Below are 25,296 nucleotides of genomic sequence, written 5' to 3'. Positions count from 1 at the left end.
AATTTGCAAAGGCTGAGCAGGTCAATCTATTGTCCTTGCTGGCGGCCTGAGATGCTGCTGGCCTCCCTCACAATAGGCAGCCTTTAGGGGTCAGAGCCTGCATGTGGCTGATAACAGTGCTATTCTTGGCTGGAAAACACCATGATTAGTGAGCTTCGGTCTGCCTCAGTGTGGGACTGGAGCTCAGTGACAAATCCTCGAGATGCCATATTCAGAGATCTCATCTGTCTTGGCTTTTTCTTTAAGAATGGGAATTGCAAACTCAGAAATTGAAACACTGCTGCTTTTCTTTTTGTTTTTTTTTTATAGGTTAGGTTTTTTGTTTGTTTCCTTGCTTTTTTTTGATTGAAACTTAATAATAAATAAGAGCATCAGGGAGTATGGCGGGGGCAGACATCAGATTTGATGACTCATCCCTACACAGTGTGTGTACAGTTCTGCTGACCTCTGAGAAACAGAAGTTATGCTTCCTGATTACGGTCCTCATGATCCCACCTTCCTTCCCCTGCCTCTAGGATGGAGCAAGCCCCTGCCAGTGCACAGGCTGGGGACAGCCTGAGTGGGGAGCAGCCCTGTGGAAAGGGCCCTGGGGCTGCAGTGGGCAGCAGGCAGGACAGGAGGCCACAGTGGGGCCTGGGAGCAGGCTGTTTGTAAGTGTCTGGCAGGAAGACAAGGGACAAAAGTAATGAAAGCTTCAGACTGGACGTGAAGAAAAACTCCCCTGTGGGCAGCTGGGACTAGAGACTCCATGAGGTCGCTGCCTAACTGAATTACCTGTGCTACTCTCAGCTTCCTCCTTTAGATACCTCTTGAAAAATCACCTTGAGCCTATCTAGTGATAGAGGAAAAAGATATGGAAAGAGGTATTAGTCAAAATGTAGGGGAAGACTAAGTATTTCTAGAGGTTTAAAATTGAAGTAGACTTCAGAATTCTCAAATAAGCTATACACGTAGGTCGGAGCCATAAAAAAAAAAACACCTTAAAAATTGAATTTATTATGCATGGATCCTGATTGAATGGCTTAAATGGGTGAAATCAGACACTTTATACAAACTTAGAAAAGGGTTGTAGTCATGAACTGAACAACAGAGATGGAACTATCACTGATCTGCCAATTATGAATGCAAGATCTGGTTAGGCATGTAAAATTTTAATTAAAGTAGTCCTAGGTTTATTAGATGCAGTGCTCTAGGCAAGACTGTGTACAGTATCAGAGGAGCATAGTACAAGCTTTCAGGAATTCAAATAGGAAGACATGAATGAGTGTAGAGAACACTGATGGAAAGATGGAAATAAAGAAAATTTTACAGCAACCTACAGCACTCTACTGTACAGTCAATGGTGTTACTACAAAAGGAAAATTCAAAGTACAGTGAGTAATAAAGTAACTTTAAAAAGTGCTGTTGTGAAATCAAAGGATAATGCAGGCAAGAAAGAAGGAAATGTGGTGAAAACGAAACAGAAGTAGGTGGATTTAAAGTCTTATGTAGGAAAATGAAGTAAAGAACAACTTATACTGGTAGGAAAAAGATCAAAAGGAAAAAATTATATCAAAGAAAAATCATCATATTTTAAAAACTTGTAAATACAGAAGTATATCCTACAGATTAAAAATGAATTGCATCAAACACAAGGGAAAATGTAGACTAAACTGTAGATAGTTCCATTAATAAATGAAAGAGGTAAAAGTAATGATTTTAGATGTTGGAGCCAGTGAGACACTTTAAGAAGTATCTTTATGTGATGTGGAATACACAGAATGAGTGAAGCGTACTCAACATTTTGGTGTGAGGATATACAAAATTGGAAAAGACAGTATCTCTCTTCAATGATATTGGCACATCACTATTCTCTTCTTCACTTCTAGCACAGTTAGGTAATAAAATGTCTTTGCAGGAATGCATTCCCAAGTCCTTGCTTTGATATAATCTACGGCATTACCAGTACACCACAAAGCCAGAGAATCAAAACTATGCCTCACTGGTCAAATAAACATGAATAAGCGAAATTCGGGTTTGCTGCATTGTTATTACAAGGTGCACAGTACTTTTAAGGTTTTCCTTTTTTTTTTTTATATATTATAAAGCTTCCCATTTTAAGTTAAACAGAAAATGCAGGATTATTGCATACTACTCAAGATGGGGGAGGTAGATTGGACAATGCTTACAAAATGGTGGAAGTGCTGACAGCTTTTTAACAATGAGTAAAGCTACAAATGTAAAATTGAAAGATGTTTGCTTCAGAGAACTCCAGTTTTATTAATATCTTTGATACACTTATTAAGCAAATTAATCTTGGGGGACTTAAGTAAGAATTTAACAGCTCATATTCTCACAGGAGTAATGTACATATTCATCCATAGGCATCTTCCTTTTTAAAAGGTGCCTTTTTATTTCAAAAATGCTGATGAGATGCATTTTTATCATGATCTGAAGTTGGTAAAGAAATGAGAAAATTAGTTTAGTTACTTTTTCTGTTACATCATGTGCACACGATCGCTATTCTTGATAAGTAAATACAGAGTATTATGAAAGTTATAAGTTTTTCAGGAAAAAAAGAACTCTAGCATGAGATATGAAATACACACAGGAAAGATGCAGAGCCAACAGACTGTTTCATACAAGTAGGAAGAAATTATAAAACTAGAGACTGACCAGTTTTCAGAGAATTATGCAACTTTAATTAAAGAAATCTCAATAGAATTTTTTGAAAAGTAATTTAAACGACATGGATTTAAACACTAAGTTGTGTTCTAACACTTTTCCAGTAATTAGAGAGAAAGGTTTACCACTTTGTTGTATCAGATGAATGGACTCCAGTGATGTTGGCCATTTATTTCATGTATAGTTCTGTTCTTATTCTGTTCTTACTCTTACTGTTCAGTAGTGGCTAAAACAAAACTTGTACTTAAATGACCTCTTCAACATGCTAGCTTTAAAATAGTAGATCCCTACTGTTAGTGACTAGGTTATTTCCAGTCTTGAATAACAAATCCTTTAGAAGTTTAACTGAGATTTTGCACTTCTGATGTGTTGTAATACATTGTCAACTGACTGGTCAGATTTGATCAGTTTTCTTTGTACTGCCTGCCAAGATCCAGCAATGAATGCTGAATCCAATGCTATGCGTATTCTCACCATATGCCTACTTACCACGTTCTCCTATGTGTTTCCAAAACAAAACATCCACTGAAGACAAGAAAGTAAAAATGCATAAGGGAATTAGAAATCCTATCAAGTGACTTCCCCAGAAATTTCAAGAAAAATTTTCCTTGAAAGCTACTGCAGGTTTCTTGTCCAAATCAGTTAACCTTTAAGGGATTATTGATTGGGGGAAGAAGGGAAATGTATAGTAATATTAACATTAATCTACACTTTCATTTAATTAAACAGAAATAGAAATACTGAGTTAAGGGTCCAGCACTTCAACAATATTCACATCCCAGGGAAATAAAGTCTGGGACGGAAACAGCAGTAGCAAGGGAAATCTGTTCCAGTTAGAATAGAGGTCTCTGTTCACCTGTGATTAGGAATCTTACTATTCTAAAAGGTGTTTATGGCAAAAAAAAAAAAAGAGGAAAATGAATTGTGAGGTGACTTTCCCACTAGAGATAGGGAAAAAAGAAATTGAATATTCCCTTGACTGTGTTGTCAACGGTTTACGGGCGTTAGGCCCGGTTCCGTGACAAAGGGGATGGGGGACCCATGGGCCCACGCCCCGGGAAAAGGGAGAAGGGGAAAAGGGTAAGGGGAGATCACCCTGAGGGCAAAGAACAGCGGCAACAATCTGAGGAGAAACAAACTAATTTACTAAATAAAATATCGGAATGCAAAACAACACACTATAATACAATATAATTACAATTTAAGCTGATAAATCCAATACAGAGAGAGAGAATGTCCCAAAATCAAGGTAGGCCTTACTCTACTACCGACGATAAGACGGCTGGAGAGCGAGGTGCTGCCAGGACGAGAGACGGCGGAAAAAGGGACGAGGTCTCGTGATCTGCAGGTTTTTATACTGTGAGCTTTTATCTTTTCCCTCCGGCTGGAAAATGGTAACAGAGGAGCAAAGTACCATGGGGAATGTAGTAGTCCTTCTCTTCTGAGAACCAGGTACATTCACTACATGACGTTATGATGTGCAGTACCAATAACCGAAAATCATAAAACCATGACACTGTCTAAATAGAATTAGCACAAAATCTGCTCAAAGAATGCTACTGAATAATTATGAATAGAATTTTTGCTTTTGATAAATAACCACCACTCAGTAAACATCTCTAGTAGAGGTCTAATAGCAGAAGAACAAAAAGCAAAGATAATCTCACATGGTTTTGTTCTCGTTGGTACATTTCTTTTTACACTAAACTAATTCTGTTTCTTTCATTGAGGCTGTTCCCATTTTAACCAGCTTTAATGAGAAGACAAGCTTAAAAATACTACCAGATATCTCTTAGTCATATCTTGACCTTCCTGGCTCTCCTGAAACATATTCTATACCACTGTAACAGAAGGAATGTGTAGCTTAGAAGGACGGTGTTCTCCAGTGAAGTTTTAACATGAGTAGGAATGTTTCGTGTAGGTGAGCATGGTGGTATTTTCATAAATACTTACTCTTTCTTGCTTAGCTGTACATTTGATATCTCTGTACCTTTAGAAATATGGCACTTTATTTTTCCCGATGCTCCTACTTTCTTCCTTAGCATAGACCTTTATTTTTCAGGTGGAAAAAACAGTGATTTTTCTTTTGCAGAATATTTCCTTTTATATGGTCCTTCAACTGTTCAAAGAAGGGTGAAAGAGTAAGCTATTTGTGTAAGGAAAGCACTCAGGTTTATAAAACAATTACATCCAGTCTAATGTTTGCAGAGTATATCTCCATTTTGTTGTTCCTGCCCTCAATAAATACTTAAAGTTCCACTTCAAATTTATTCTGAGTCAGATTCCACATGACACAAAGAATTTATTTTGAATAGCAAGATTCTTACAAAAAGGAGATAATTTGCTACGCAGTGAAAGGCTGCTCTACCAAAACAGGTAATAAGGCAAGAACAGAGAAGCTCCAGATGATCCTAGGTAATCAAATGCTAATTTTGTTGTCATGTCTGCTAAACAAATCATTGTGTGTTACAGTGAAGTTGAGGCCTTTAGCTGACAAGCGAGAGAGCTCTGGCTGTAGATGTCTGTCTAGGTTTCTGAGTTTTCTGTCCCACTGCAGGGTTGTCTAAACTGGTTTGTCCCATTATACAAGTCTGTACATTGTAGCAGACTACAGTGGAACCACCCTGCAGTCTGATTAGGTGTACAAGAGTTGAGCACTGAGGCAAGAACTGGTCCAGCCTTCCAAAGTAAAATATGACTGCACATCACAGTCCATTCTTCTCCACTTCTGTGTAGTCACTAATTGTTTAAGAGCAGGTCTGGAATAGGAATTTCCCATTCAGCCTTCTCCCCACTCTTCCCTAGTGACTCGTTCCTTGTCCCCTCTGTGGGAGATTACCCACCACTTTCTCCTGTGTGATTGCTAAGATTTGGACAGTAAAATGACCAGTCGAAATACCTAGAGCCAGGCTTCTGAATTAGGACAGAAGATCAATCCTTTGACTTTGCAGGAGAACATGGCCAGCTCGGTTGTGTGATCAGCTTTGTATTACAAGGATCTCATTACAAAAAGTCTAAATTTTAAGCATCATTAAAGACTTGTTTGGCTTTTGCTTTGCTTTGGAATGTGCTAGTAGAATGCATCTTGTACATGACAGGGAGACCATAAACTCTTCTCTTAAGTAGGACCTCCTAAACTGGTTCTATCAACAGAAGAACTGTAATGTGCAAATTGAGTTTAATGTGTTTGAGGGGAGTCAGTGACAACATTTAGAACTTCCCAGCCATCTTTAGTTTCTCTTATTGCTGGGTGAATTTTTTAGTGTTTTTTTAAATCTCTGCAAATTCCTTCTTTTTGCAAAGATATTTTGTAATATGCACCTTTTTTTATGACTTTCCTCTCTATTCTTCATGGTATTTTTATAAAGCAGTTCTGGGGAAAAAAACACTTTTGACTAAGGCTGTTCATAGAGTAATACTTGTAGGAGTGTAAGAGTTAAGAGTGGGATATTTTTTGATTGATCTATCAGATTCTGATGTCTCAAACCATATTCATAAGGCAAAACGAAGTCCATAAGCTGTTACAAGCAGCAGAAAAAAAACAGCTGTCTTTATTCAAGCATATAATAATAACACCTTTGGGGCCACGTTAATTGGTCTCAGAAATGTGACTGAAGGAAAGTCATCAATAAAGCATCCCTGACTCACATCTGTTCAGTTACTTTCACATCTTTTTGTAGGTATTTGTTTTCAATGTTCATTTTACAGAAAATATTTTTGGGGAGTCAAATTTGCCCTTCTGTGAAATATTAAAACTAAACACCTGTTAGGTATCAGTTATTCCTTACATTCAAGTCAAAGAGAAAATCTGCATAAAAGCCACTAGAAACAAGCACCAAACTGCAGGTATTATTCTTGTCTAAGGTGTTGGATTGGTTGTCATCTTGAGAAATGTGGTTGTCCTTTAATCCAAACACCATTTTATGTACATAGTAAAAATGATTTCTACCCAGTAGTCACATCTAGCCATTGGCTCATAAATTCTTACCAGCCCCATCTTGTTGTCCCTGATGAAGGACGTTCCTTTACTTGAAGCAGAGAGCACTTCCAGCAAGCAATCATGTGATGAGTTTTGAAACAAACAGCAGCAGGCATCAGAATTAACAGAGAAGAGCTGCCTGGAACAGTTAAACCAAAGCAGAATTAGCTTAGATGAGTCTTCTCGTCTTCTCCTCTGAAATCTTCTGAATAAAATATAAAATATTGTGTGTGCTTGTGTACATAAATAAATGAATATGTGCATGAAAATGCAGTGCTTCTGGAGTTTTAAAAATTATTTTTGCTGAGACAGAAAGATAAGTCTTCTGGCAAAGTTGTTCGTCTGTCAACCGTTACTAAATGGAGAGCGAAGTCAGGTTGTAGTAAATAATAATCATCATACTGTAGACTGATTACTAGACAACTACTCGATAAACCTGGTTTATTGCAGCTGAGAAACTACTTTCCTGAAGCAGTTATGACCACCTCTAAATCAGCTTTCTTAGTAATGTGTCAATTCAGATTCCATAAAGCTGCATTGCTTTGACTGAGAACACAATTTTTTTTAGGGATGCAGTTAAAACATGGCCAAATAGGACTGAATCTCCCTAGAAATTCATTGTCTTATAGGATTCTCCACAGGTGAAGTTGAGCCTAGGAATGTCCTCTTTGTCTGAGGTGTCATTGCATTCAAACAGCATATATGCTTTTTTTTTTTAACTTTTTTTTGTGGTATATTTTTCTACCCTTTAAAGCTTTTTACTTGTAAACAGTGCAAGGCAAGAGTACTCACTATATGGGAGTTGTGTTTCTAAGCTGGAATTGGTTTTGTCTGTTGTTGGAAAGGATCTGTCTTCTCCAGCTATCTTCTCCAGTGATGCAATAAAAAAAACCATCTTGGTCTCTTCTCTCTCATTAACTATGGAGATAAGTTATTTTGCCTCCTCTATCTATCAAAGGCACTTGTCTTGGAAAAAAAAAAAAAGCACTCATTTGGATAGACTTTGCAAAGACTTTGCTCTCTCCTTTGAGTACAGGGTGCCCTCCTGATAATCTCTGATAACGTGATTGGATAGGATAAATCTCATTGTAGATTTGTGTGTTTTTGAAGTGGTTCTCTCATGTAACTGCACACATGAAGAAAGAAGCTGGAAGACTTTGGTCTATCTTTGAACAACTTGACTGGTGTTTTTGAAGTCTGTGGTATGGTCCTAGAATCCCCTTGATAGGGCGATCTTTCCCAGGAACTTTGACAATTTAGATTGGTATATTCCTTGGGATATTCAGTAAGCCTGGCTCCCATAGTTATCTTTCTTTTTTCCCCTGGAGGGCTGTCAATGAACTTCCCATCAGTCTGTGTGTGTTCTAACACACTGCGATACTGCTTAGGCCGGTTACATAGCCTGTCTCTCCTTTCATTTTGGATATAAAAATTAACAGTCCCTTTGTTCACATACTTTCTGCAGCAGGTCAATAGCAGGGAATGAAGAACAACAAATATCCGCTCTGTTCTGTAGATAACAGATACCACCTCAGTAGCAAGCAACTCTTGAAGAAAACAGACCAACACTGGTCCCCTGATCACAGAATAGGCTGTTCATGGAATACAGTATAACTTAACTGACAGCTCTGACAGGGATAACGACTTTACAGAGGAAAAATTACTGGGAGCAGAACTGTGAGTATGTATGTATGGGGGGAGGGAATTCAGTGCTGTGGAAGGAAATGCAGAGACATGGAGGAAAAGGGGTGATGGAAGATGAGTTTAAAAGAATAGAAGATTTTGGGAGAAAAATAAAAGAAAAAGAGAATAAGATCTAAAGAAAGATCAGAAAAGGAATCTGAGGAAAGAAATAGGATTTTGAGGAGGAGTAGATGTGTATCAGCCCTTAAATTAGCGTTAAAATATACAAAGAGTAAAAAAAGACCTTGAAAATGTCACCAAAATAGGTTGTAGTGTGTAAGGAGAAATGAATGAAATTAAAAGATGACTTCTTAATTTCATAGAGTGGTTGATAACATTTTAAAATAACTTGAGATCTTTATTAAAATTATGTGTTCTGCAGATTTTGACCGTCTGACAAAATGCTAGCATAATTTCCCTAGACCAGAGCACTAGCATGTGTGCCTCTGATTCTCCTTAGTACTAGAATTTCAGAGTAGTCAAAGGCAATGCTCAAGCTTTTGGCAGTCTTGTAGGGATCCCAGATGCCAATCATTAAGCAGCTTGAAATTCTCTCTTGAAATTCTTCTACTTGACATGATATCCAGTAGGGAGCCAATTTAGAGAGTAGAGGACAGGTGCATTATGTCCAGACTCTAGCTTCCTCCAGGCTGATAGTTTTATACCTCGTTTGATTGTGTTGTTTTAAGCCAGTCAGGAGATAATGATTACTTTTATAAATCTGAAACTTTTTGTTGTTTTTTCCTGTGAGGGCAGATGTGATACTAGAAAATGAGTCAGGAGGCATGAAAAAATTCCCAGAAATTATTTAGGGACTGTAAACTGAGATTAGGAGCTAATTACAGCTGCTAGATGAGAGCTGATGTTTTCATTGAAATAGTGATATAACCAGATAATCAGAATTGTGCTTTCTACTTGTTAAAAAGATGGGCTGTGTTTCTGATGTCATGTTTTTAGGTTTAGGTTTTTGTTTTGCTTTTATTACTCTTTTGAGGGTGTTATTCTATTATAGTTTCTGATTTCTAGACATTGAAAGAAATCACTCATCTATTTATTTACTTATTTTTAAACATCAGTTTAATTGATTTATTGCATTGATTTCCAGACTCTTAGCAGTAGAGTTAGAAAGAATACAGTATAAGCATACTAATTATTAAATTAGTATCCTAGTTAGTATACTGTACTTAAGGAATATCTCCAAAACCTTCATTGTTAATTAAAGTTTTTAACCAATTTTTCTTCAGTTTGTTTCATTCTTCAGTTTCATGAGATTTTACTTTTTCTGTTGGCTTTCCATGCACGAACAGTGTTTTTATCTACTTAGATCTGCAAGATCAGTCATTTCATGACCTTGAGTATCTGTGTGTCTTTGTATAGCAGTAAACAGAACAGGATCCTGCTGGCATACTTAATAATTACAAAGATGATAAGATTAAGATAATATTTAGTTATTATAAGATTTAAGTGTAATAGGTTAACCCTTTCAAAGTTCCCCATTAGTGGCACAGTGCTGTCTTTGTGGACCAGCTTTCTGCTCTGGGATAGGCAGAGGCCAAAGGAAATGTAAGGCAAGAGGAAAACCCATAGCTATGAGTCAGCATGGCTCATCCTGTATCTTGACTGCAGGTCTTGACTTGGAAGGGAAACAAGAGGGGTGGAAAGCTCAAAACCGTATTTCTCACAGGGAAGTCTGTCTGTAGAGCTCAAATGAACCCTGAACAAAGCATTGCTTTGACAAATCTAAATAATTCAGTTGGCTTGATTTTTTTTTTTTCTGGTGGAAAATATGATCTTACGGTCAAAATCTTTCATTTAGAAGAGTTTCAATGCATGAAAGGTTTTTATTTTTATTTTTGTTCATTTTCCTGCCACAATGCCTGTTCTCCAGTCTGTTTTATTCCTCAGTCTTTGATGATAAGCAAATGTTTATCTGAATTTTCGAGGATTTCTAGCAGCTCTGGAGTAACTCCTACAGAATAAATTCATTTTTTTTTTCAAGTAAGTAACTGTGGCTAATATCTACATTGAATCGTGGAGAAATTTTAGAAGTTCTAAGTTACCAGTTATTCCTGAAATTCATGACTAGATAAGGCAATCTAGAAAATGTGGAAGTTCCTTAATTTTTGTAGAAAATCAAAAATTTCCATTTCAGTAAAATGAGCATAGGGATTTTTGCAGGATCCATGTTTACTGGTGTTTACTGGTATTTTTAATTTTCCTTGGGGATTGAGAGACAAGGTCAGACATCTTCCAGCCCCCAGCCTTAAGGGGTTGGAAGCCAATCTCGACATTGTGACTCACACCTTTTTTTTTAATTTGAAAAAAAAAAAAAAAATTCTGTCTATTTTCTTTCCTGTGTGTTACAATGATTTTGTTGACAGAAGTGTGGTACACACATATGGGAACTATAACATTAATTCATATGATCTATGTTGAACATGCCTTAGAATAAGGACAAGAGTGAAGTTGCTGAAATTATTTGGGTTTGTATTAGCGGTATGTATAAGTTAAGTGTTTCATTAAACAGACATCTAACTTTTTGGGTTTTTTTAAGCTAAATCATATAGACAGTCATTCTCGTATTTTTACATGTAAAAGAATGTAAGAAAATGATGAAATAACTATATTAAGAAATAGATGAAACAGTCCTTCATTTTAACAAGGTCTTATTTGTCTAAGTGAAAACAGTTTGTTAAAGGTGTACAGTGCAACTAGAAGTCAGCATTGAAGAAATACTGTATAAAATTCATTTGTAGTACTCAGTGTTTCTTTCTGTAATAATGTATAACAGGCACTAAAAATGAATTATAAGAAATTTCATACAGAGCATTAGAAGTCCTTTTTTTGGTTTTGTATCCTAAAGAAACATTATTTCTTAATGTATTTCTTAAAAATATTTCTAGGCATATAATTTTCAATTTCTAGATGTATTGCAGAATAGCATCTGGTTTAAAAAGTATGGAAATAAAAGTTCAGGATTGCAGTCATTTTAAAAATTATTGTGATTCTACTGAACTGTCCTATACAGGAAGCTTAGTCTTGCCCAGGAAGACACAGTCTACTTTTTAAAAAACACTTAAATACAAACTTGTATCTCAGAACAGTTGTGCATATGTGTATATATAAAATAGCACAGAATATTGAAACCAAACAACCTTGTTGGAAACAGGTTATAAAGCTGAAGATCTTCTGCCTGGAGGGCAGTACTGCTTTGTAGGTTTTCACACTGACTTCTTAGCTGTTAAATTTCAGTCTGAGAAGCCAGTTGGGCCTATAAGTTGGGTAAGCTGACAGGGCAGTGTGCTTAAACAAAGTTCTAAATCAGGGCACTGGTTCTGAAAAAATCCTCATTTCAGTACACAGGAAAACTATACTACTATATCTGAAACTGGAACATGGTAACCTCTCCTTTTTGTGACCTTTTCAAACTAGAAATGAAGTATTTTTAATTTAAATTTAACCCTGTAGAGACACTTCTGCTTAAAAAAAAAATTCTATATTTTGAAACAATTTCTGTTTTATTGAAAGGCATGTACCGAAAATAAAAATAGAACTGTTACCAATAGCTGGTAGTCCTTGAGGATGAGGGAGAAGAGCTTTTGGTTTGGAGTGTCTCTGTTTATTTGTTTCGTTAGTTTGTTTACTTTTTTTTTTTAAAAAAAAAAGGATGTTATCTACCATTTGTTGTATTTCAAATCAAGGAATATTAAACATAACTCTTGACTGAGAAAAATTAGATGTAGTGTTTCTCACTGACTGTCCTATATGACATTTGACATTTTTTAGTTAAAAGTAATGAATTAACATACAAAAGAAAATGTATTGAACACAGATGTGTAATTTGGATTTAGCCAATAGTACGCAAGCTAGTAGAGACTTGAAAACCGTTTAGAGTAGTCTGTATTCCAAGCAAACCATTATTTACTATTATATTAATAAAAAAGTGCATCTTTATTTTAAGTAGTAGGTTATTTAGATGAAACACCTTATTTATCTTTAAATATTTTAATAGTTATTTTTAAAGCAAATTCATTTCATTGACTGTGTAAGACATCCCAGGAGGCATGTCACTTAAAGCTTTGTCTGAGATTTTGATGTGTTTTTACAGTATGTCTGAATTTCTTTTTTTTTTTTAAGCATATATGTTTTTTTCCAAATAATGTTCTGTTTGAAATCACTTTGGAAGAGTCTGTAAAGATCTTGATGGCTGCAGTGCATTTCCTTCTTTCTCTTTCTCAATTTTACGGAGTTTCATTTTGTAAAAAGTTTTACATAGATTATTCAAGAAAGGATGGGGTGAAGGTAAGCAGCATCAGGAGTGATAACTACTGCTGGTAGCTGGTAGCTGAATCTGAAGCAGGAAAGGGGAGAGCTTACAAAGACAAAAGATATAGAGATGTAAGAGAATATAAGAATTAAAAGAAGAGCTTAAAGCTATGAGGAAAGAGCTCCAAAATGAAGTTGCTGTTGATAGAAGTGCAAATTTTTTCTCCTCTGCAGGTATAGTTGGAGGATATGTCAAGTGATATTTTAATGAAGAGTACTTTAGTTAGCAAGTAAGCAAACTGCTGACTTTGACTAGTGGTTATTAGTTTTTCATCTCATGTGAATTGTTACTTAATTGCATAATGTTACTTCCTCTCCAGTGATTGAAACAAATAATGGCTAGTAAATAGAATAAATTAAAAAGAATGCAAGCGTAGCTGAATAGTCATGACATTTGAAAAAGCTTTGGAGCTGCTTGGTATATTGCAGGTATTAATCAGGAGCAAGTCTGCACAATACTATTCATGCTTGGGAATCTGTTCTTGGGTGGCCTGTTTGCTGACCATTTCTCCCCTTCCTGCCAACTGTAACCAAATCTCTGTTCCTCACAAATTAAATTATTTGCTTAGCTGTATTTGAAGCACAGTATGCTCAGTGTCTCCCATCCTCTTCTGCTGGCCTATTTCTTCAGTTCTGGGAGTCAGTAGAGCACTAGAGGTCAGCAGTTGGTCTTCTTGCCCTGCATGAACTTCAGGAGTAAATGTCAGCAAGCTCTTAAGCCAGCAGTGGATTTCTCATCAAAGTTTAAGACCTTGGTAAAGCTCTTACTAATGCTGTGGCAACGATCAACATGCGGTATGTATTTCCATTTTAGAGGATAAACACAGGGACTTGACTGAAATAAAACAACTCTACAAGAAGGGCTGTGATCTTAGCAGTCTTTAAATTTCTTTAATATAAACTGTCCGTAAGAAGCTTTGTCCTCTTAATCCTTGCTGGTTTTTAGACAATTTGTTGTCTTACAATTAAGTACAGATGGTTTGGAGTGGTAATGCTGATAAACAAAGATGCTTAGGATTGCTTCAATTTCCGGGTTGGATTTTAACAGTAATCCATGTCTGAAACATAAGAAATCTGTTTTTGTCTGATCTTTAATGCTCCTTTACAGATAGCTGACATATTTTTGTGATTAAAGTATGTATGTAAAATAATACCATAATTATATTTAGTGTAGAAGGAAATCTGTAAGAAGTCTGTATAATAGCACTTCAGTCTGTGCTACATGTGGTACAACTTGCTGCTTTATGTAGTCATGCAAGAAGGGTCCTCTGCCATCAGGGAGGTTTGATTTTGCAGATGCAATGACACTGTGAAGAAATTGAGACACATGGAAAACACAGTTATATGGACATAATTATCTAATGTGGATAAAATAGCTAAAGACACTCAGATTCACTTGCTAACAAGTTTTTAGGAAATTCTGTCTTTCTCTTCTTAAAACATAGACATAGGCAAATACATAAGTCTTAATACGTAAATTGACTCAAAAATTTATGGGGACACCTGATTGGTTTCAAGGTGTCAAATAACATCTTTGCTGTGGGTCAGTAAGATAGACATCTTAAGTTGTTAAAATATTGTGCCTGATCATTTTAAAACGTGACTAATCACCTCTGTGTGTTTTCTGACCAATGGGACTATATTATACAGCAGCTGTACACTGTCAGTCACTGTTTCAGTGTTGACCCTGAAGCTCCCTGCAGCTTTGGCAAGATGAGACCTTTAGTGTCAGCAGACAGCACATCAGCACTGCTGTATTAGTAAGGCATCAAATGCATATTACTTATGTGTCCAATGCAGCTTGCTTCAGATTGTATTTTGCATGGGCCTGATAGGTATTATCTGAAGAGGGGTAAAATACCTGAAGTGGGGAAAGCTGATGTTGAATTAGTTCTCATATTCAAATAATTATTTTGGTGAAACACACACGATTGCATTCTGGTTGAGTTGTTAAATTAATTAATGTGGGCTTCTGAGCTATAGAAAATGTTATTTCAGTCACTGAAGATCTGTCTCTTTAATGTTTTGATATCAGAATTTAAGATATAATTATATGAGTGGACTTCTTTAAATTAACTTGTAACATTAGAATACAAGGAATTTTGTTGATGCTGTTCTAAAATCAGTGATTTAATAGCACATGGGATCCAGTTAACTCTTTAAGTATTTTTGGATGAGAGGAGCAAGCGAGTTGCTTAGGGCAGGAGTAATCAGAGTCCATAGGCAGATGTCAGTCCAACCAAGACCATTTTAAACAAGGTATGGTGGAGAACCCCTGCTCCTTGGCCTCTCCTGGAAGCTTTCCACACTGGTAGGTGCTTAAAGTCCAGAAAATATGGAAGTTTTCACTGCTGCTCTGCAGCAGCACTCATCCATTTTGGCAGCCTCTCTGCTTCGCTGTCCTTCCAGGTTGGCTGGCTCAAGGTCTCTTGCTGGCTTCCACCTTGTTTGGGGCATTCCTGCTAGCAGCAGTGTCCCTGCCCTTATCTCCAGGGATGAGCACATGCAAAGTGAGGAAAGTCACCTTTCCCTTCATCATCACTGCAGCAGTCCTCTCTTTCACTTTTCTCTCTAGAAGCAGATTCTCAGCACCTGTTTACTCCTTACTTTCAGCATTTTTCCAGCCTTTCACTCTCACCTTGCTCCCTTGCAGTGCCACCACTGCAGGCATTTTTTTTTCCTGATTCAATATTTAAACTCTGCATGTCATGGAGGACAGAAAAAATGGCTGATTTCCTTACCTGGCTATTGCTGTCAGTATTAGCTGTCCTATTCAGAAAAGTGTCTTGGCAGCAGAATTCCCATCATGACGCCATTCTCCAAATCTATTTAAGCCAGTGAAGTATCTTTCCTTGTGAATGGGTAGAATCCATTTTTGGACCTCACTCCTGTACATTTCTAGTTATTGTTACTATTTTTTTTTTTTTCTGAATGGTGATTCAGAGTTAAGTTTGCATATTACCATGTCGTTCCACTGTAATTATCATGAATTATTTCTTTTCAGCATCTAGAAAGGGACTATAAGAAGGAAGGGGACAGACTCGTTAGCAGGGTTTGTCATGACAGACAAGGCGAAATGGTTTCACATTGAAGGAGGGGAGATTTAGACTGGACAGAAGGAAGTTTTTTCCTTTTAAGGGTGGTGAGGCACTGGAAGAGGTTGCCAAGAGAGGTGATAGATGCTTCATCCCTGGAAACACTCAAGGTGAGGCTGAATGGGGCATGGTGCTCTGAGCAACCTGATGTAGCTGTAGGTGTCCCTGTTCACTGAAGGGGAATTGGACTAGGTGGCCTTTAAGGGTCCCTTCCAACTCAAATGATTCTATGATTCTATGATTTTTGTTTCAGGGAAACAAAGGGCAATGCAGTTGCCTGGCTTCATTTTGCAACAGTGACTAAACTAACCCTGCAACATGCACAGCAGTTGATAGGCAAAGGTATGTGTGCTTAGTTTTCCTTGAAGTTAATATTTTATAAAGAAAGAATGGTCATTTGTAAAACACTCAGATGCTTTGATGAGGAGCGCAATAAAAAAATAAAAGCTTAAAAATTCAGAAGAACCCATTTACATGGGTTTACAACTTCAGAGAGCCAGTAACTATTTTAACTACATTCCTGGGTTTTGATTCTTAGTAGCTTTCCTTATAAATACAAATAATAGAAAATCAAAAAAGAAGAAAATTAGCATTATAGCAAAACATTGCCAGAGGCATACTACTATAATAACCACACATCCATAATTCATAGGGAGCCTGCAAGAAGCTGCTTTCTTCTGAAAAAGGTGAATCTGTTGTGAACTCCATTTATTTGGAAGCTTGCCTGTTTTTCCAACCTGATGCACAAACTGAACAGTAGTTTCCCCTGTCTGTGTTAAATGGGAGATGTTTTGTTTTGTCTTAGAATACTGCAATTAGAGGTTTTGTATTCTGTAACACAGCAGAAGAAAATGCTTCCTAATCACTCTGATAAAAAAAAAAGTTCATTCTGTTTATCATTCTGTTTATTATGTCTCCAAATATACACACTGAAAGTTTTCATTTTAAGTTCAGAGTCATTGTTCTTCAAGGCACTCAGAGGTTGGAGCTGGGCACAAATCCTAGAGAGGCATTCAGAGTACCTTCTGCAGTGTTTGCTGAACAGTCCAGTAGAAACCACAGCCAGTGGCTGGGCCTTGTGAAGTAACAAAATGTTGCAATTATATTCACTTAGGTCGTGCTAAATTATATTGTTTTCCCGTTAGCAGAGAAGTAAGGTGAAGTAGATCTCATGATATGTTCCTTTCCAGCTTAGCCATAGCTGCACAGACTGAAGTACAGTGAAAAGAGGGCATGCCTCGTGTCTCCTTCACAGTACTTGCAACAGCTCCTTGATTTCCTGTATTTCCTCCATGTTTGCTGAATGCCTGATACTTGCAAGGCTAGCTGTTGATCCTGGGTTACTGTTAATTAATCTCTTGCTGTTTCTTAGGGGGGAGATTTTTTTTTTGTATAGTTTTGGTATAGCATTCCAAGAATTAAGAAAGCTGATAATCTTTTCTGTCTGTAGCTGCTTTACTGTACTGCTGTGCTACAAAATTAATAACTGGTTGTGCTGATTTTTGTTAATTATTTCTTTATTCGAAAGAAAAAACAGTTTAAATTCCTGCTTATGTAGACACCGCTGTCTGCTAGCTTCCATGCCTTATCCAGAAGCTTAATTTGTTACATAACTGTGGATCTCTAGCCTGACTGTATTTTGAGTCTTGAGTATTTATTCATAGAATCATTAATCATTTGAGTTGGAAGGGTCCCTTAAAAACTATAGTCTAGCCAGACTCCCCTGCAGTGAGCAGGGACACCTACAGCTCCATTAGGTGCTCAGAGCTCCATCCAGCCTGACCTTGGATGTATCCAGGGATGGGGCATCCACCACCTCTCTGGGCAACCTGTGCCACTGCCTCACTGACTTTGTTGAGGGGAAAAAAAAAAATGTGGGCGGGGGAGGGAGGGGAGTGGCAGAAAGAAATATGGTAAGATGCTTTGGGAGGAGTATTGCAGCCAATACAGGCTGGCTGTAGTGCGGAAACTGCATAAGATGCTTGCAGATGGTATAAGTGGGTACAAGAGACTCTTGTTTCAGTGATTTATGTCTGCCTATACGTAACGATGTCAGATAATTGAGCACAAGAAACAGCAAAGGAAAAAAGGTTTTTCTTCTTTTTAAATCCCCTTTCTAGTTCATATCAGAGATGAGATCCGTAACAGAGATCTCAGTGTGGCTTGCTGCCAGTGAGATGCAAATTAGAGCTTGGCTTCTGCAGGCTTCAAAGTCAGGCAGAAAACAAGACACTGCATCTTTAAGAAGTGCTTATTTGGCATTTACTTATTTAGTTAAAGATCATTGCCAAGCAGAACTCCCGTGGGAGGAGTGGATGGCTCATTGGGCCTCATGGGGAGGGCGGTAATTAAACTCTGAAGGCAAGCAATGATGTTAAGCTAAAAGCTCATCTTTAAATAGTAATACACTTGCAATGTAAAGTGGAAGGCCCTCGGGTGCCTGTTGACATAGCGTTAGGAGCTGGCACTTTTTTATATAAAAGCTAAATTGAAGAAACTGTTATGAGCTCATCTGCATAAAGCAATATGATTCTGCCTGAGGGTGTGGGCAACAGGGAGTGATTAGCAAAACGTCTTTTTCCCTGCTACTCTGTTGCTCTGCTAACATACCACTTGTCACAGAGAAATTTGAGATACCATATGCCAACCTGCGTCTACAGAGACCCCCTTGCTGATTGCACATTGAAGAATTCCTCTTCAACACATGAGGTGCTGTCAAAAGGCATTTCTGAGACTGCACGAAACATGCTGGAAAGAAAAATCTTGCATTGCCTTCCTATTCCTTCCTCTTGTGTTGCATCAAACCCTTCCTAGTTTTGACTTTAGACCTGTAGTAAAACACAGGTAGAGGGGAAGAACTGGGCATTCTTTGCTGATCTTCATCTCCTACTCACTGGGTGTGGGTTGGACTTGCTGATGCAAACTAACCTTCAGCAGGAGAATGCTGCAGTTCCTATAGCGAAGCCTGAGCCAGCTCGATTTCCATGGAGATATGGATGGGGGCATTTGCTTTGCTTAGCAGCAGTTTGAATCCCTCGTAGTTATGACTCGTGGGGCAGGGAGGGGGCAACCAATAGCATGATATTCATAATGAAAAGAAAGTGAACATCAAACAATAATATGATTTCCTGTCATACCAGTTGCAGAACTCAATTACTTAAAATAAAATAAAGACTACTGTAAACCTTAGTTCAAGTGGCATTTTTTTTGTTTCAAGGAATGGCTTTTTCTATCTTAACAAAATAACTCTGATTTTCTTTCTTAACACTTCCTAGCATTTTGATTTTCATATCTGATGTTGAGTGGAAGATGTAATTAGTATGGATAATATGTGCATACAAGTACATACTGAACTCTTCAGAAACATATTTTAATGTGACATTTCGGTATCCTAGATAAGTATTCTACCTACGTTTCAGAACTGAAAAAAATACAGGGCTGTCTTTGCACTTAGGTTGTTTTGTTTTTCTTTGAAACTGGATATACTAATGTGGCAAAATGCAAGGCTGTCCAAAGTCTCTTCACTGAAGATATGCTGGTGGTTATTCTAAAATTTGGCTTGTGAAAGCACAGAGGTATTTGTAGAGGATTGTTGTGGATATTCTGAAATGTACCCTATGAAGTGACTTAGTACTGTCTGCTATTTTACGAATTTTGATATAGACCTAAGCTATTCAAATGTTAGCCTGCTAGATGACTCAGCCTAGACCCCAAATTATCCTGGATGAATTCGAGCAAGCTTGTGCCAGTTGATGTGCTTCAAGAGCAATCGCTGTACTTGTCTGCTGTGGAAATGCTCATGTTAGTCACCTCTAGTTTTGGAAAGAGACTAACTTTGTTGCACTACATACACTAAACGTCATTCCTCAAAAACAGTCTCATGGACCTTTTGAAGACCCTGTTTCAGTATAGAAGCAGAGGTGCATGCTTCTTTGCGTTAATATCCACACTTTTAAAATTCCAAAGAAAGCATATTCAGTAGTGTAACAGTGATGGCTGGAGACATTCATGATTAACTCTCTGATTCTTGTACAAGACTGATAGTCATTCCCTCTGTTCAGTGTTAAGTGAGCTGACTAAAGTGTCACTTAGGTTGAGGTCCTGTTGATAATGACAGCATGTCTACGTCTCAGATTCACCATGTGAATCAAGTTCTTCATGACCATTCCAATATAAATACTGCCAAGATACTGAAAGCTTTCATCCTTGGGAGAGTTGGTTCTAGCATTTAGCACCAATTCAGAGAACTTGGGGCATTAAGTCAGTCTGAAAGGAATATGAAAGACGATCTCCTCATAAACAGGACTGAAGCATAATGACAGGTTAGATTTGGAAAGCTGGTGTAGCTATCATGCCAGTGTTGTTTCTAGCCTATGTGTAGAGGGTTTCAGTGCCTCAGGCTGCCTGTATGCTGAGTGTGAGAGGGAAGGCTTGTTTATTCTTCCTCCCCTGTCATGCCACTTATGACGAGAAGAGACATGAAAAGCTCAAGGGGCTAATGAGTTTTTAGGTTCTGACCTACATTTTGAGTTAGCAGTAATTATGAAATATAGGAATTCTCATGTCTTATACCCCTAGAAAGGCAACGATTCCACAACTGCTCCAGAATTAACTCTGTGAAAGAGAATTTAATCAGATGCTGTATCTTTTTGAGAGAAACTAAACTGTGGAAAGGACTGAAAATGAAATGCACTTGAAAATGCATGTGAAAAGGTTTTTTTCTTTTTCTTTTACCAGAGCTGCACCAGGTGCATAGGAGGCAGTACAGAAAGGAAGAAAAGTGCACAGGCTGTGCATCAGCTCTTCCAAAAAATAATATCAGATTGGTTTCAGCAATGGGTTGAACAGACCTCATAACCTGTTTTCCACTCCAAATTATGAAAAACACCCACATCTCTTGACCTATAACATTTTCATTTATTAACACATCTGCTTCTAACAGTCTAAGCTGCAACAAGCAAACAAAACTACATCCATTGCAATTATCAGTGAATGGGATTGCTGTAACCACAACATTCTCCACTTACGATATCTATAACATGAAAATGACTGCAAAAAGGACAAAGGGAAAAGCCACATGGTTGTGTGGACTTATTCTCTTTAAGCTACAATTAGAGAACCTTTTAATCTTTTCTCCAGAGGTCTGGGATATGGATTGAATAGTCCTGAAGTAAAAATCAAAGACGAAAAGGAGACTGGGGCTTCATTTTATGCTATAGAACTGCTAATACCATGTTTGGGGGAAACTCTAGGAAGAGGCATTTTTCACATGTGGCTTTTTTTTTTTTTTTTTTTTATGCTTTTAGACATGATTTTAGAGTAGATTGAGAAGGGCATATGCTTACAGCACTTGTAAGTTTAGGACTTTATATTAAAAGAAAAATACTCTTTAATGTATCATGAGGCAAAGCTTAAAAAAAAATCCTGTTAGTGTCAGTGATGGTACTTATTTCTCTTGTCCTCCCTCTCTCTGTTCTTCTTTTGCACTAGCAGCTTTGACCGTTGATGCTAATTAGTACTGAAAAGGACATTTTTGGCAAGGCTTTTAAATACAGCTTTTATCTTCTCTAGCAACAAAGTTGCATTTAATAGTATTTGACATCTGAGAGTGACTGCAAGGTCTTTTTTTTTTCCTGTTGATATTTTTTTTTCCTAAAGGATCTGCTTATTCTTCTAATTTATTAGGAAATCAGATGTATTTTTATTTTCAACATACTTCTACGTATTGCTGAGAACACACTGTATTTACATGAGAGCATGAGATTAAAAAAAAATGTAAATTATATCAGTGTGGTGTTGGGTGTTAAACATCAGATTTCCTCTTATGAAGCTTACTCTGAATATTCTTATGAGCTGCTACATTAGTTACATTTTTTTTTTAATCTAGAAATGATGTATTTTCTTCTTTTAAGGGTTTTAGGATAGTTCCTTTCAGTATTGTCTAGTTATTGACCTGTGTACTTGGTATATAGTTGCAAAGCGCCTCAGGAGAAATAGCTGATACGAATTCTACTGTGGTGCTTTTGACAAACTTTCTATGAATCACTGTTATTGTTTTATTTAGACCCATATTTGGGATTTCTGTGTGGATGTTGATTTTGGCCAGTCAGCATTGCCAGATGTGATTGTGCCAGTGTTAGACTATGAGTGCTGCCATTGCATGTAAATTCCTGGAAACAAGCAATAAAATTACTACAGCCTTCAGAGTGGACTGACTAGGCATGAACCATGAATCCTATTTGCAGACAGCTTTCTGGTGACTGATTCTGCTTCATGACAGGTATGCCCCAAATCTTCTTCTGCTACCCCAAACCATTATTTTTTCCTGGTTTTAACAATTTGTATTGTAAATTGCTAGAACTAACTTGAACAGGGTGTAGAACACACACATAAACACACAACATCTCATTAAGACATTAGCCTTAGAGTTACTTTAGGTTGAATTTATCTGTGGGTCTGGATTTGGTAACTGAGTGTCAGTCATTAGTCTGTAGAAATACTCCTTTGTATTCTCGTTTGGCTATCTTCCTTTTTCATTGTTTCCTGTAATTCTTCTGAATTGCTAGAGCTCATTTTAAGACCTTATTTTGGAAGGTGGAATAATTGCTTTGTATTTCTATTAGAGAAGGCAGCTCTGCAACCTGGAACACTTTCAAGCTACTTTTCAAAGCTTTCACCTTCCATCTCTGTTATTTATCTGCCCAAATCAGAGCATGTGCCATCAGTGAAAACCCTCATATGGACTTGTGTGAACTTTTGGCTAGGATTCTTGGCCTCCCAGGAACTACAGCCATCTGTCATCAGAGGATGATCTTACAGTAGCAAACTGGCCCAAGGAAAGGAAACATAAATATGAGCTTTCTCTCATGTTTGAATTTTTCAGCTGCATGGCATGCTCTTCCACAGCCTAGAGCTACAGTTTTGGCACTAACTGTTGGAGTAGATCATGGATACACCTTATGAGTAAATCTTAGAATTTTTCCGTGTCAGTTTTCTGTATGCTTGTTCTACTCGAGTAATTTCTAGTTAAATTATATTGTTTTCCCAGATATATTTTATTTCAAACCAGTTAATCAAAACCTAGAAACACTGTCCTCTTCCTCTGTACTTCTTTATTGTAGTTACGTATTGGACACCTCTTCTAAGAAGACAGCAGGGATTTATTTTAGTCAGCTGTTCGGTATAGTGTGGACTTGATGGGCACTGTATGGTTTACAGCAGATACTGCTGGACAAGAAAGCTCTGCACAAGAAGTAATACTACCATTCAACTCTCAAATTTCAGTTTCCATAAGGCAACATGTGGGCCCCGCTAGTGTGAAAAGAACTGTTTTGCTTTTCTGTACATAGAGCTTTTCTTTTGCAGTGAGAATAACATAATAATCAGTGTTTGCCAGGCAGACCATCCCTGTATTCTGGAGTTAAAATTTGTAGCAGTTAACATTAACTGAAATGCTTAAATGAAGATTGCTTTGTTGCTTTTGGGAACAGCAATACTTGGGACAGTGCTGTCAGTAGAGTGAAATTCCATCATGAAAGACCTTTAAATTAAGCTTTCTGAGCCCAGTCCAAAAGTCTAATGGAGTCATTGAAAATCTCCTAGTGAGCTGAATAGGTTTTGGACCATTAGCTTTCAGAGTAGCTGTTCAGCATCAGTGCTTCTCAGGGGTGTAGTAAGTAAAAAATCCCTGCTGTTAGTTTGCAGAGCCATCTTTTCTCTTGGCTCTTAGTTGGGATCGTATTTTCAAACAAGTGCCTAAGATTTCCTGTCAAATCAGACTAAAAAAACATTTAATACGCCTATTGTAGGCACCTGTGTTTGAAAATGTCATTCTTGGAGTAATTACTCTTTGATTTGTAATACCTTATATATACCAGATAATTCTTTTTATGGAGGTGATTGTCTGCAGTCAGCGTTACAGCATCCAGTCAGGAAAAATCAAAAGAGAAAAATGGACAAGAACCTAAATGTCTTTTCACTTCCTAGTTCTGTTCTTTAAAGCCAAATATTCCTGCTTGGTGATAACTTTGAAACTCTAGGAAATAAAGAGACCTCTTCCTCTTTTAAGTATCAGGCATCGCATTTTACTTGTAGGTTCTACTTGATTTCTTCTTTGTGTACAGCAAATATAACTTCCTTTCAACACTTTGAACTTCCTGACTTTAAAAGAATCCTGTTTTGCTAATCACATAAGCCCATTTGGTCCCAGGAGTGTTTTGCAAGAATGAGACTACACATGACTTTTTTCAACTGTCTTTGTGAGTTAATGAAATTTTACCTTTTTGTGTTTCTGACATTTACAGGTCTACCACATCTTCAGTACTTTTATGTCATGTTTATTCTCCTTGTTTGGAAAAAGCTCTTTTTAATGTACGAGCAACCCAAAATATTGTTATATCTTAATCAGTATAGGGTGATGAACCACCTAAGCCTGGGATGGACTTTTATCCTTTTTCCTAAATTTTGTTGATTTTAGATAAGAGTTACCTTCCTGACATTTCTACAGTCTACATGATAATGGAGTTTCAGTATCTGCAGCAATAATGTAAAACAAATCTTCACTGGCAAAAGGGGCTTCAGTGTTCCAAAGGGCTGTTGAAATACAGCGTGAACAGGATTAGTTTTCATCTACATTTCTGAGAGGGATAAGGAATTTTTCTGTTAAGTTTTCATAGTGTCTTTTTTTGGAAGCATTCTTTTGCTTCATTTGGAATAAAATATTTGATGTTCAGACCATATGCCTATACAGTCTACTGAAAAGTACAGGTATCTCTTGGTCTTCAAAATATTGACTAAATGGTAAATGTTGATTATTTAAAAGAATGGAATTAAGTATTTCAGGATCCTTTCTGGATCACCTCAACAAAAGACAAAATGAAATGCTAACAACTTTTTTTTTTTAACATTGAAATGAGACATATATTCTCTGCATCCACAAGCCAGCATCTCCCAGGTGCGCAATAGTTAAAGAATACCACCGATAGTTACAGAAAATAGGGAGTGATAAAAGGAAATATATATTACAGAGTTGTGCAGAGTTTTTATTTCTCTGTGAAATGTGATGTCTCGTGATTTCTTGGAAATCCTATGAAGCATGCAGTTTGGTTACCTCCTTGTTTAGTACTATTGCTCACATGGAAACATGTAACATGTGGGATTTGTGATCCCAATCGATAACAGTTCCTTGGAGTGGGCTGCAAGGTGTCCTAATTTCTGTCATGTATACAAAGATCTGAGTGTGTTTAGAATATTTGGGATGTCTTTATAGCAAGGCAAGGAGATAATCCTGAAATGAGAGAGGATCCTTCTGATATCTTAATGAAAGTCTATGCAGAATTGGCTTAGCTGTAATGTGTAAAGCTTGCCCTTTGCAGTAGATGTTATGCTCCACAGAGCTTGTTAGATTCTTACTGCTAAGATAAAATAAGAAACTTCTGTTTGCACAGAATATGGCTCAACCACACTGAGCCTTTCCAGTGACACACCCTACAGACTATGCTCTCTGGTGTTTCCCTGTAGTTGTTAGAGATGTTAAATAAAACGACTGAT

General features: G+C 37.2%; 1 protein-coding gene across 5 annotated transcripts in view; it reads left to right on the top strand.

Moving 5' to 3' along the window:
- Positions 1 to 25,296, top strand: part of DSCAM (DS cell adhesion molecule) — a 463,977-nt gene that overhangs the window by 172,896 nt on the left and 265,785 nt on the right. Inside the window, exon 3 of one of the 5 annotated variants that reach the window (XM_021405906.1) lies at positions 16,001 to 16,089. The exons of the other annotated variants lie outside the window; for them this stretch is intronic. Within the exon in view, the coding sequence (XP_021261581.1) occupies positions 16,001 to 16,089 (89 nt within the window). The remainder of the gene's footprint in view (positions 1 to 16,000; positions 16,090 to 25,296) is intronic. 5 annotated transcript variants of the gene reach the window in all.

This window comes from Numida meleagris, chromosome 1, assembly GCF_002078875.1.
Source record: "Numida meleagris isolate 19003 breed g44 Domestic line chromosome 1, NumMel1.0, whole genome shotgun sequence".
In the NCBI taxonomy this organism is placed as follows: Eukaryota; Metazoa; Chordata; class Aves; order Galliformes; family Numididae; genus Numida; species Numida meleagris.
This window is presented reverse-complemented; position numbering and strand designations above follow the sequence as displayed.